The following is a 14,498-nucleotide window of genomic DNA, read 5'->3' as shown; positions in this document are numbered from 1 at the left end:
TGAATAAGCACACCTCAGGCGCACACTACCACCCCATCTCTGGCAGCTCAGGCCAGAATGTCTGGTCTTGAACAGAACAGGCTTTAGTAAAACATCTATCACATGTGTAGTAAAGACTGTTGAACCATATATGCGCACAATTCTCCCGGGCTCAACTCCCACAAATGTATCATTGAATCCAGTCCTCTGCGAATGTTTCACTGTTTTGTAGATGCAGGGACATGACAATGCTGTGAAACTGTCCTTTTGGCACAAATGTCACTACTCTAGCTTCTGGTGGTTGCTTGACCAGGGAGCTGCACTCAAGAAGAGGAAAAACCTTGACAAGCAGGTCAGTCTATGGAGGAGCACAGAGTCCAAACACTGCATAAAGACTGACATGGAGAAAAGCACAAAACATGACAGGACAAATGACAGGAACAACTAGCATGTGGAACTAAGATCATGGCACAATGCGAAAGTTGGTCCTTGTTAATTGAACTCGTAGTAACAACTGACTGACCTGGCCAATTGCCGCTAGGAAGTAAACACATGGATCAGCGGTTCTGCAAATAAAATGATCCACATGCACCCTCCTTGGTACTTTTCCACCCTACTCTGCCACAAGACTCACACTAGCCCATCTGGACCCGTATTTATATGTTCACTGGTGGGGATACTAGACACTGCAAATTATGTAGTGTGTCAGTTGTTCCTCTTCCTGTCTTTCTTCATAAAATTCATTTTTATTTTAGGTTTTGGTTTTAGAATTGAGCTTTTTTCAGTTTCATCTGAGGACTATATTTTGCTTCAGTCAGTTAAATTGATCTTTCAAGCTTTTTCCCAGGCAATTTTCTACTTCTTAGGTTTCTTTCCTTTCTCCTCCTTATCTTGTTTCTTCTGCTCAAGCTAGATTTCATCAGTATTAAGTCCTCTTTGTTCTTTAAGTCCTCTTTGTTCTTTATGGTTGTAAAGTTTGTGCTGGAACTGCTAGGAGAGGTAAAATTGTTGCTCTGTAAGAGACAGCCAAAGGGTAGTTTGCTTCCAATTGTTCTTCATGGACTTTTTCAATCTGTTCATCGGCTCCTGGTTCTGAACACACATCCAATGGTTATGAAAAGGAGGGTCTACGGAAACTAAATGTTGTCACAGACAGTTGATGTATGGCAAGCATATCTTTATCATTCATAAGCCTTGTTGCGGTGGATGTGTAGGGAACAGGGTAAGACTATTGAAAAGCATCACACTTGTTCCATGAGGAGGTACACTTCAAATCACTGGAAACACTTTTGTCTTATGGCACAATGTACATGCACTTTAAACCTAACTGTACTAGTTCCAGATGTACATGCACTTTAAACCTAACTGTACTAGTTCCAGTCAGTGTGTTTTGAAAAGGTATAATTTAACATTCCAGCTATGTCTTTTAGGCCAATTTTCAGGTTTGGATACTTTTGAATCCAGAGTGACCATGCCTCATGGTATGCATTTTTTGAAGGACGTTATAACCATCTTATCAAGTGGTTGCAGCCTCTGTGAAATAAGGGGAAGGGGGCAAAGTTAACATGTAGATGCGGTTGCTTTTGGCAAAGGTCATCATTGCTAGGTCTTTGTAGCTTGATGAACTATCCACAACACATAAGGCAGGATCTTTCTTATTTAGATTCACCCAGTCTTTAAAAAGTTTCAGCCACTAAAAAAAAAAAAAAAAAAAAAAAAAAACCCCTCAGCATTTGTGCAACCATTCAATTAAAAATCAAATTCACTTCCTCTTCACTCTCTTTCAAATCGGTATCTAGTCTGGCACAAGAATAAACAGTAATTGGAGATATAAACAAGTTTTCTGTAAGCACTGATAGAGAGAAAATTGTTGACATTTCGGCCTCTTTCAGCTGAAATTAGTTTCCCTAATTGTTTTGTGCCTTCACGGAACATTTCAGTTTTATTTTATGTATTATGTCAGGTACAGCCCGAAATTGTGTTGTCCAATACAACCCGAACATATTGCTGTGGTATTTTAACATTTTGATTGTTATTACTTAGGATAGACATACAGCCTACAATATGGAGAATAATACCAGCTGTCTCTGAAGGTAACACAGAAATTTGATATTACTTACATGCAGACATAACACAACACTCCAAAGTTAAGTGCATCACTAGAAACAGATAACTTTTTACCTCTCCAAAACACACTTGTTTAGATTCAAAACCATCTTACTGGTCTTGGTTCCTCTGTAGTTCGTACTGCAGTGGCACAAGAGGTACTATCACTAGTGCTCAAGTTTAGAAACAGCTCTTGTTCAATACAATCCATGTGACTGATAACTTCAAATAAAAATATCAATACTCATGATAACACAATTATTTGCAATACATGATTATGTAGTTTTATTGTCATATGAGCTTAACATGTGAATTTTTTGCACTAATGTTTTTATTGGTAAGATCATAATATGACAATTCACACTAAATATTCTTCAGTAAACACTAAGTATCTTACCTTCTGGGCATCAAATATATTTCTAAGAAGGAAAGAACCTCTAGTCAAACTTCCTAATTTGGGTAATAGTGTCTCCAGTCACTGGACGATATGACTGTGTCACTCATACACAAAAATACAAAAAGGAAAAGAATGAAAATTTAGTTTCCTAGAGTTCTGAATCTCAATAACAATTTATTTTTATTCAAATAATGACATATTCACAGGTGTACTGAATGTTATTTGTCAGCATATCCAACTTTCCTTTGAGCATGTCCCAGTAGGAGATCCATGAGAGAAGATGTTTATCACTGAGTTGACAATGTTCAGTTTCAAGAGATAAATTTTGTATCCATTATTCTGACCACAGACCAGTTTCAGCTCACCACTGTAGAGACCATTTTATTCACTGCTGATGTAGAGTGAAATCTGAAGTTACCTCATGATGAATGGAGATCATGTAATAGAAATTCACAGTACAAAATATTCAGGGTGACACCATCTATCTATAACCAATCATGTGATACAATGACAATGTTTTTATTGAACATATTTCTTCAGTTTCTTGAGAACCCTTAAATAAGCAACAAAATTTACTTCTGCTTTAGGAAGTAGAATACAACATAAACTTGAAGTTTTAAAAATATGTATTCAGTGCTTTGAGTTTTATAGTGGTAATACAGTTCAACATTACACAGCAGATCTTGCTGCAGTCCCAGGACTTCTGATTGTGCTTAAAGGCCACTTCCAGTAATGTATTCTATAAGCATCTTCCTATGCTGATGTAAACAATTTGTTGGTCATTTTGGACTGTTTACTTCAGAATGCTGGGCACAGAATATAAATTCGTGTGTCTAGTGGTCAAACACAACATTATGCATAATCAAAACATAGCGTTGATGTATAGTGCTTCAGACTAACGACACACTGACCTTTATTACTGTATTTCCTCCCAGAAAAAGAAAATTAGTATGAAAATATTAGTGTCAAAACTACTGCAATATTTTGGAATAAAACAAAACAGCTGGTATAAAAGGAAACTGGTAATAAATAAAACACTGCTACATTAACTACAAAATTAAGATAAATCTGTATCTTTCACAAGAGTAGCATCTCCCGCAACAATTTCTTGATGGTAAATTGTCCAGTGAAGATATCTTCCCCAAAGTTTGTATCCAGATTATTATTAAAATAGAAAAAAACATACACACAATTACAAAATTTACTGACTGTTTACAGCAAAGTATCTTTTTGTGAATATGAAATCACGTAACACCAGCAATAAACTGATTTTGTCTGATATTAGAAGGATTTGACTTAAGTAAGAATACATACAAAACAATAATTTCAAGTACATAGAGAGAGAAAAAATTAGTCATTTCACTGCTTGTACTTAATCTGCAGGTCAGTTTCAAAAATCATAGAAGGGCACACAGGCCCTTAAGCAACTGAAACACATGTATGTATGACAGAAACAGATGCACATAAAACTTCGTTTATTGAGTCTCAATCTATTCACATTAAACAAGCCACATAAGTTCATTCCCATATGTTCAATAAAGTTTTCTAGTTTTTGCATGTTGCTTCTACATTCTTGATCCATCTACATATAGTTGCATCAATATCCTGATTGTAATATTTCTTTCAGTAGTTGTAGGTATTTATGACACGAAAAGATTTTTACACAGCTGAAGCTCTTCAGATTGTGTCACTTTGTTAAATTGCAATAACAATGTTAGTATTTGAAGTTTTTCCAAATTTATAGTGAAAACATCTTTCCTCATTCACTACAATATTTCTTAATTTTAAATCCCACTTTCTTGCACCTTTAATGGACAACACTCAAATTCATTCTTGAAAGCATATTGCTTCATCACTCACAGCCCAAATCACTGCAGATAAACAGCACAGTAGCCAAACACACATCAGATGCAAACATATGCACTTCTGCTGCTTACACTGCTGAATACTTCCTCTTCTGCACACTTGACATATTCATGAGCAGTCAAGAAGTGTAACGTCTGGGAAAGTCCACCATTTACCCTAACACCTTACACGTACAAAGCACTATCCACATCCTCTTCATATATACTGCATGAAATATTGTAGGCAGAATGTTCATGTTAATACTTAATGTTCTGTCATTTTGCATAGATTAAGTCAAAATTTTATTCACAGTACTTCAAGATGGCACTTCAGTTGTATTGTAAAATACTTCATAACTGAGCATACACTAAGTTTGTGCTTAATTTTATAGAGCACTGTTTCTATAACAGTGGTCGTATTTGTGCACTTTCTGTATTACATTACTTGCATAGTTTGATAAAATTTTACTTTAAAAATTCTAATCAACAATATTACTATTTGTGCATATAAGATGAACACTTGTAACTGCATATCACTCACAGTTTGTTAACTGAAACATGCAAATGTTACAGTGAACCAATTGCTGAATAGTTTAGGTAAAATAGCAGTTCAGACTTTCGAATAACTGTTGAATTACAAATTTTGATAATTATTCCAAATATTTTAGTACCTTTTCTTAAAAACTATATAATTATTTGGATATTCAGATTGCTTTTGTGGATAGATCTCAAAATGTAATACAAAGGAAAACATAGCTATAAAAGAATTCAAACATTAGTGTTTATTCTTTAGTAAACTAATATAGAATGTGACAAATGGGATTTCCAGTGCAGTTCTAGTCCACTATAAATAATAGGATGTTATTAATTAATTCATGAAAAATCAGTACAGTGCTATTGCTTTTTGAAACATGTTCAGCTTCAGCACAATTAGCATCATTGAAAACTGAAAAGTTACCAACAACTAAAAATCAGATTTGCTAATGCCCAGTAATTTATTCACATGAACACAGAAACTGGAGCTGTAGTAAATGATAGAAAAGAAGAAGAAACATGAAGGAGGAATGTTAACAATATGTTTGGAATGTCTCTGAATTAGAGCTGATCTTTGCATTCAAACAATAGTGTTGTGTTGATGACATAACAATCAGTACACAATTCAGGATCAATGGAATAACTTAACAGTACAGTACAAACATTCAGCCTACCTTTCACAAATACTGCAACAAAATAACTGACACTTAGTCAGTCACCTACTTCTGAAAATTATTTCTTACAATGGAGGACAAACAAAACTTATTCAACAACATAGTTAAATGTGTATCCATATTCCCTTACAATAAACAAAACTATTTTCCTAATATTTCAAACCAGGAGTTTAACACTGCCTTGTAGTTCATATTACAATCAAATAATAATTGTTCACAGAACATAAATTTGTATAAATAAAAGTCTTTCAAGTTTTATGAAATTTTAAAAATTTAGGATTGGAATCACTTACTACAGCTACATGTTTGTGTTCCAGTAATGAACTGAGAAATAAAGTGACACAACTTTCCTGAAAAAGAGTTGAAGATAAACATAATACCACTCTTATTTGATTCAGCAGTTATCCACAGGAAGATCATTAACATACACATACCAGAATTGAAATTGAGCATAACAAACACAGTAACTTCTTATTCATGCACTTAATCACTTTTTCTGTTTCCCATTTTCACTTTATTGAAGTTGTAGACTCTGAAAGTGTCTTCTGTCAGTAGACCCATGAGACAGGTATCCACTGTGGTGTAGTATGAACACGTTCAATGGCTTTTTCTAAGGCAGCTATTGTCTCTTCTATATCATTATTAACTATAGTTAAGTCAAAGAAATGCCCATAGGCTTGCCGCAGAAGATCAGATTCCTTCGCTAATCGTTCTAAGCTTCCATCATACTGCAAAGAAAAAGAATAAGATTAAGCAAGATCCTCCACTTAATGGTATAAAGAATGTGTAATACATAAATTCGCCATGTAGACTGCAGCACCATAAAAACACCTCTAATAACTGCAATAAGAAGTGAGTACCTCATATGAAACTGCATTTGTGTGGTATGTAAAAAGCACTATTCTTTTTTTAAAAAAAGATATGACTTGCTTAAATATTAATAGCAAATTGTTACAAAGCCAATATTTTTTCTGTGTAGTGTACATAAATGTTTAAATATTTGAACCAACTGCAGTGTCACTTCTGACATGATACTGATCTCCAACAAAAAAGAAGAAAAAAAGAAATAGTAGTGACAACGATCAAAACATAAATTAACTGAAAGAAAAGAAAAATTACTTCACAAAATAGTGATTTGGTGTACATAGTAGGTTTTTGCAGTGCAGAGTAATTTCCATTAAATTCATTTTTATTTCTTAAATGCATTTATTTATTTATTGTGGAACTTGTAACTGATCTTGGAATGTCTATTGAGATTTGTGTGCTCAGTTCAAATAGTATTTGTGCACTTTCTTTATTACATTACTTGCATAGCTTGATAATATTTTACTTTAAAAATTCTAATCAAAAATATTACTATTTGTGCATATAAGATGAACACTTGTAACTGCATATCACTCACAGTTTGTTAACTGAAACATGCAAATGTTACAGTGAACCAATTGCTGAATAGTTTAGGTAAAATAACAGTTCAGACTTTCATAATAACTGTTGAATTACAAATTTTTGCTTTTGTGCCTCTATGACATAGATGGACATATCACAGGTGCAACCACTTTGAAAGGGTATCTATTGAGAGATCAGACAAATATATGGTTCCTCAAGAGAGGCAGCAAGCTTTCCAGGAGGTGCAGGAACTCCAGTCTGCAAGACTGACTAATCTGGCCTTATGACATTAGTCAATTGAAAGTAAGTGGAACTACAGCTGTCATACTTCCCGAGGGCATGCAGCTCTACTGGAAGGCTTAATGGTGGTGCCATCCTCTTGGATAAAATATTCTCAATGTAAAATAGCCCCCCATTCAGATTGTGTGTCTCCTCAGGAAGATGACGATGTCAGGAAAACTAATACTGGCAGTCAATGGATCAGAGCATATAATGCTAGTCTTTAAAGGCTGAAATCAGATACAGTGTGAATTAGAGAAGTGTGGTGCCAGGAAGAAGAGGGCTTCTGGTGCAGGGTTGCCAACACAAAATAGTAGTAAGAAAATAAAATAGAATACTGACTGTGGGAGAGGAGTGAAAGTGGAAACCACCTGGTGGAGTTATGTTTAGAGCACAATTTAATCACTGCTTGTACTTAGTTTAACAATCGAGAAAGATGGTTGTATAAGTGGAAGAGACCTGAAGACACTGAAATAGATTTCATGACCAGATTTTAAACTGCAATAAATTTCCAGAAATAAATGTTGACTCTGACTGTAATTTATTGGCTATGAACTGTAGATTAAAACTGAAGAAACTGCAGAAGGTTAGGAAATTAAATTGATGGGGTCTGGATAAGTTTGGCAGAAAGAGAAGCATCTATATGAATATTAATATCTCAAATGGAAAGCCTGTACTAAGAAAAGAAGGGAGGGCTGAAATGTAGAAGTAATATATAGAGGGGAAACAAACTTGAAGACAATATTATGGGAAGAGCAGAGAAAGAAGCTGAAGATGATGTGTGCAGTATGATACTGAGAGCCTAATTTGACACGACAATGAAAGGCCTAAATCAAAACAAGGTGCCTGGAATAAATGATATTTCCTCTGAATAATCGAGATACTTGACAAAATTATTCAGTCTAATGTACATGGTATACAAACTTCCAGTTTGAAGAAGAATGTAACGATTTCTTTTCCAGAGAATGGTGGTGCAGGCAAGTGTGAATGTTACTGAATAATCAGTTTAAGAAGTCATGGTTGCAAATTATTGATATGAATTATTTACAGAAATATGGCAAAAACCAGTAAAAAATGACCTTGGGGAATATCAGTTTGGGCTCTACAGAAATGTAGGAATATGCAAGGCAATACTGACCATATGACTTATGTTAGAAGATTGGTTAAATAAGATCAAAGCTACATTTATAGCATCAGTAAAAGTAAAGAAAGCTTTTGACAAAGTTGACTCAAATATACTCTTTGAAATTCTCAGTGGGGTGTGGGTGAAGAAAAGGGGACTGGAAATGGAGAGGGAGCAAGGATGGGGAAAGGACAGGTGGATGCTTTGGCAGAGAGCAGCACACAGTAAGGGGCTTTGGAAAGGGAGGAGGTGATAGGACAGAGGGGGGCATAAACTGTTGTGTGGTGGATGTCGGGACAGTAGGTTACCCTAGGCTGAGGTTGGGATAATTTTGGGAGCATATTGAAGAATATGCTATAAGGGTAACCCCCATCTGCAAAATTCAGAAAAGCTGGTGGTGGATGGCCAGATGGCCCGAGTTGTGAAGCAGCTGTTGAAATCAAGCTTGTTGTGCCACAGGTTGGTCACAGTTTGGCGGTGGGTGTTCATCCTGGTGGACAGCTGGTTAATGGTCATACCAACAAAAAAAGCTACGCAATGATTGGCAGCAGAACAGGTATATATGATATTGCAGTGCTTGTGTTATTCCAAATTACGATGCAAGGTTCCTTTGGACATGCATGATAATTAGGTATAACACAGGTACTGCAATATTGCACAGATCTTGTATTAGATGTCCCTCATTTCAGCACATGATGGCAAATAATCAAAGTCCAGACAAAGGATGTGGTTCACTAGTTCCAGTCCAGGGTGGTATTGTATGAAAAAGGGGCACTCTTCTGCAGCTGGGTCTTTGGGGTGGTGGGAGGATTGTGGGTGGGTGGTAAAACGGCATGGGAAATCTGTTTGCGGACTAGCTGTGGGTGATTGGTCTGTGGATGATATGTCTGCCTGTGAAGGCTTTGGTGAGACTTTCAGCATACTGGGGAAGGGAGTTCTTGTCACTGCAGATACACTGTCCTTTGGTGACCAGGCTGTATCGGAGGGATTTTTTAGTGTGGAAGGGATGGTAGCTATCAGAATGCAGGTACTGTTGGTGGTTGGTGTGTTTAATGTGGATAGAGGTGTGGATAGAGCCATCAGAGAGGGAGGAGGTCAATGCAATGAACCTGAACCTGACCAGGGGTTTGGGGTTTTGGGAGTTTCCAAAGGTTGCCTCTAGATGACCCATAAATAGATTGACACTGAAGAGTGCCATGTGGGTGCCCATCACTGTGCTGTACCTTTCCTTCAAACGTGAAATAGTTCTGTGTTAAGATAAAGTTAGTTAGGTGGTAGGTAGTTAGGAGGTAAGTAGGGTTTCTCCTCTCATCCCATATTTTTCTAATTATGCAATAGAGTGGTATGATTCACAGTATTGAAAGCTTTACTCATATGCAGGAAGTGCCTGTTGGCTTGTGTCCTTTATCTAGCTTTTTAAATACTTCTTGTATAAAAGTTGCTACTGCTGTCATGAAATTACTTTCTCTGGCAATCTTCCAAGTTCTGAAGTGAACAATATTGGCTGCTAGCTTTCTATGTTTGTTTTTATTCCCTTCTTATTCAATCGTAGAATTTCAGTGATTTTCAGCTCAGGGAATTCTCCAAGGCCGAGGGAGCTATTTATTAGGTGTGTCTCAGGCTTCACTGATTCTCTTCTGCATTCCTTTAGAAGCTTACGTGGAATGTCATCCCAGATGCAAGACTTTTTGCTTCAAGTTTTGATATTATTGCCGTTAGATCCCTCCCAGTAAGCCACGAATGAAAAAAGATTGGCTAGTGTTTCTAACATTAAAATTGGGTGCCCATCCACGTACTTTATTTGTGTCAATAACACTGAATTTTTGTTTGAATTTCTCACATACCTCTTTTTGGACATTTATTATTTCATGACTTTCTGTTAAAGTTATGCTGTTGTGTTTATGCATTATTTGACAGGTGTATTTGTGACCTTTTCTGAGTAGTTTCTATTTTGTTAAAAAATATTGTAATTTAACATCTCTGAAATTGTTAAAGATGAATACAATCCGTTGCAGTTGTAACTTCAGATTTACTTTATTTGCATAGACACATGTACATTGTCTGTGTTTCTGGATACAAATCCCATTTTCAAGTGCTACTGTAACAATTATAGAAGACTAGGTAGGACATTAAACAAAATAAAGAAGGCTGTAACCAGGGCTGGCCCCAGCATGCCAAATTTCATGTAGGTTGGGTGTACAGACCACGTACAGGCCAACACTCTGCCTGTCTCAGCTTAGTTCGTTCCTGCCCAGAAGTAGTCAGTACAGCTCGAGATTTCATTTAGTATTATGATGTATCTTTTTATGGTTGGCACAACTCTCTTCTGTATGGCAGAATTGTGGTGTCAGTGCAGCTTAACCTTCACTATTTGTTTTCACAGTTCCAGTGGCTGTTTGCACAAAAAGAGGCAGTCTAGCAATCTGTCGTCACAAACCTTTAACAAAGAATGGGAATGGCAGAAGAGAGGATGGGAAATCTCAATATAAATATGTACATATACTGAAAAGGGGGGGGGGGGGGGGGTGAGAGAGAGATCACAAACACCAAGGAGTTGTGTGACATGAACAAAAGTTGGTAGGTGTGCTTCTACATCTGAAAGATGTAGCACCGCTATGAAGATACAGATCAGGTTTGCAGGTCGTGAACATTAGTTACCTTTGAGACTTGATGCAGTGAGCTGATGTTAGTTAAGAGTGCCTATAAGACAACAGAGGTGAAGGTGCCATTATCACCGCATTGAGTTTGTAGACGGTAGTGTGATAAGGCTACAAGAAGCTGGATGTCTCTTGTATAATACACAAACATCTGGCAGGAATGTAGCCCCTGTAAATGTTTGCTGGCACCAGTGGTCATGAAAATGTTTGATCGCAACGGTATTGGTCTCTGGACAATCACATGGCAGTACTGAGAGGGAAGATCATTGTGTTCAGAGTAAAGCTATGGCACATAATACTGCAGCTGCAGCAGCAATTTGAGCAGCAGTTGGTACCACGGTGACATAACAAACTCTTATAAATCCGTTACTTCAAGGACAGCTCCGAGCCAGATGCCCTGTGCTGTGCATTCCACCGACACACAACCATCACCATTTGTGACTTCAGTGGTGTCAAGCAGGAGCCCATTTGGAAGGCATTGTGGAGGTCTGTTGTGTTTTCTCATGAAAGCTGGTTCTGCCTCAGTGCCAGACTTATACAAGGAGTTATGGTTCATGGTGTGATTTTGTACGACAGCAGGAGCATTCTCGAAGTTATCTCACACATCCTGACTGAAAATTTGTCTGTCAATCTGGTGATTAAACCTGCTGTACTGCCATTCATGAACAGCATTCCAGGATGTGCTTTTCAACAGGATACTGCTCGCCCATATACTGCTGTTGTAACCTAGAGTGTCAACATGTTGCCTTGGCCTGCTTGATCATCTGATCTGTCTCCAATCGAGCACATACGGGACATCATCAGACAATGACTCCAGCAACATCCGCAAACAGCATTAACCATCCCTGTACTGACGACTAAGTGCAACAAGCATGAAACTCCATCCCACAAACTGACATCCAGCCCCTGTACAACACAATGCATGCACATTTGCATGTTTGCATTCAACATTCCAGAGGTTACACTGGTTATTAGTGTACCAGCATTTCACATTTGCAGTGGCTTATCTTGCACTTACATTAACCTGTGATCATGCAATGTTAATCACTTTATATGTTACCTAGTCAAATGTATTCCTGAATTTCATTACTCTACATTAATTAATTTTTGGTGAAGCATTTTTTTGCGTCTTTGTATATGTGCCTTGATGGCAAAACATATCTTCTGTGTGCATGTGCACTCACTTATTTGAACCCTTGCTGCGGGACTCAGTTGAACAGCTGCAAACAAATGGATGGAGAGCACTACATCTGTATGTGCAGCTTGCAGGAATTTTGGCTGGAAGGGAGGTATGCTAGGATGGCCGAGGCAGTTAAGACAATTATTTTAGAGAAGAGGAGCATCCTGGTTTGAGTCCCAGGAGAATCGTCATGAAACAAAAACAAAAAAAATAAATGAAAATTTTACCAATAGATGGCGCTGTAAGCATCAGAATATGCACACCAACACATGCCCACCAGAACATGTGTTCCTCAGTTTGTGTCTGAGATGCCCACCATGACTGTCTCCATGAAGTTAGTTAGTTACGTGTTCTGTTGATCAATCTCACAGTAACCATTATGATGGGGAATGTGTCAAGTGTATAAGAAATGCACACATGAATCAAGGCCCCCTTAAAAAATTAAAAAAAAAAACACTTGAAATTTTTATTACCAACCCCACCCCCTTAAATGGCACAAAATGCATATATTAAACCTATAGATTTACTTATTCCTATTCAAGAATTCATCTATGGTATAGGAATTGTCAAGGAGATGTGATTTCAATTTATTTTTGAAACTAGTACTGCTATCTTGTCAGACAATTTATTTCATCTGATAATTTATCAAAAAGTTTTACAGCAGCATATTTTATCCTTTTCTGTGCCGAAGATAGTTTAAGTAGAGGATAGTGTAAGTCTGTCTTTCTTCTGGTATTATGAATGTCACTTGTTTTTAAACTGGTCCATATTGTTGAGAACAAATTTCATTACTGAGTAAATGTGTTCTGAGGCTATTGTAAGAATTCCTAACTTTTTAAACAGATGCCTAGAAGATGTGTGACAACGAGCCCCACACATTATTCTAATCATTTTCTTTTGAGCAGTCAATACTTTTTGCCTAAGTGTTGAGTTACCCCAAAATATTATTCCATATGACATCAGAGATTGATAGTATGCAGAGTGTTAGCTTACTAATTTCTATATCCTCAAAATTGGAAATTATTCTGATTGCAAAAGTTGCTGAACCTAGTCACTTTAGAAGATCAAAAATTTGAAATTTTCCAATAAAGATTCTCGTATATACGTACACCCAAAAAATTAGTATGCTCTACCCTGGCTACTGACTTCTGTTGATGTGTTGTATTTATTGAAGGAAATATATTCCTTGCAGCAGAGCAAGCCCATTCACCGGAAACCAATTAATAACTTTTCCAAAGACATTATTTGTGTGCTGGCGTAAGCTGTCACCCACACACCGGACAGCAAAGAGGTTCGAAGAAGATCGATAGTAGATGCAAGCAACGTGCCTATCAGGATCAAGGCCAACTAGAGACTCGCAAGCAACACATTGCCAACACCCTCTCGACTGCTAGTATTTAGATTGTTGCCATGGACCCAAGGGCCCAGCCAGTCAAGTCAGTACCTAGCAACCAGATTAGTGTATGTAGCAAGACTTGCACTTCACTAGCAGTGAGGCTAACATGGACTATTACAGAAGAGCTTGTACCGCAACAACTGGCTGTCAAGTTACGCAACATCTGGTTCTTCTGAATAACAAACCCTGTTAATAAATGCATGCAGTTTGTTTTATGGAAGAGGATACTGGTCATCAAAAAACATCCTCTCCTTGTTTACCATTAGGTACAAGCCTATAGTGACAACGAAATGACACAAAAATTTGTATCATTTTCTATTGGAGTTTCTTTTACTGGATTAATAATGATGCTTGTATCATCAGCAAACATTGTTAGTTTAGCTTCTTGTTTCAGATAAGAAGGGAGGTCATTCACATATATCAAGAACAGAAGGGGACCCATGATTAAACTCTGTGGAACACCTAATGTAATTTCACCCCAGTTAGATGTGCAAACTTCCTTAAATCACTTAAACTATATAAAGAAACTTTTTCCTTCCTGTTCTTCAGATATGACTTATTCCTGTTCTGTAGATACGGCTTAAACCACCCATATGCTGTTCCATTTATACCATAGAATTGTAATTACTGTAACATAATGGCATGGTTCACACAATCAAATGCTATGGATAAATCACAGAAAATTCCTTTTGGTCACATTTTACTATTTAAAGATTCTATTATGTTGACAGTGAAATTGTACATTGCTGTCTCAGTGGAACAGCATTTTTGAAATCTAAACTGTGATTTATTAAGTTCCCATTACTGTTGATATGACTAACCACTCCTGAGTACATTACTTTCTCAACAATTTCTGAAAATGCTGTAACATCTGTGCTGTCCCCTTTTTTGTAGAGAGGCTTGACAATGGCATATTTTAACCTGTCTGGAGAAATACCTGGAG

At 37.0% G+C, this 14,498-nt stretch overlaps 1 protein-coding gene across 3 annotated transcripts in view; it reads right to left on the bottom strand.

The window, feature by feature from the left end:
- Window positions 1-2,635: 2,635 nt before the first annotated feature.
- The window catches only part of LOC126481650 (peripheral plasma membrane protein CASK), a 650,466-nt gene continuing 638,603 nt past the window's right edge, over window positions 2,636-14,498 (bottom strand). For all 3 annotated transcript variants that reach the window (XM_050105580.1, XM_050105572.1, XM_050105588.1), the window contains one exon: window positions 2,636-6,262. In XM_050105580.1, the coding sequence (XP_049961537.1) occupies window positions 6,083-6,262 (180 nt within the window). In that variant the 3' untranslated portion in view covers window positions 2,636-6,082. The remainder of the gene's footprint in view (window positions 6,263-14,498) is intronic.

This window comes from Schistocerca serialis, chromosome 1 (genome assembly GCF_023864345.2).
Source record: "Schistocerca serialis cubense isolate TAMUIC-IGC-003099 chromosome 1, iqSchSeri2.2, whole genome shotgun sequence".
Taxonomy (NCBI): domain Eukaryota; kingdom Metazoa; phylum Arthropoda; class Insecta; order Orthoptera; family Acrididae; genus Schistocerca; species Schistocerca serialis.
This window is presented reverse-complemented; position numbering and strand designations above follow the sequence as displayed.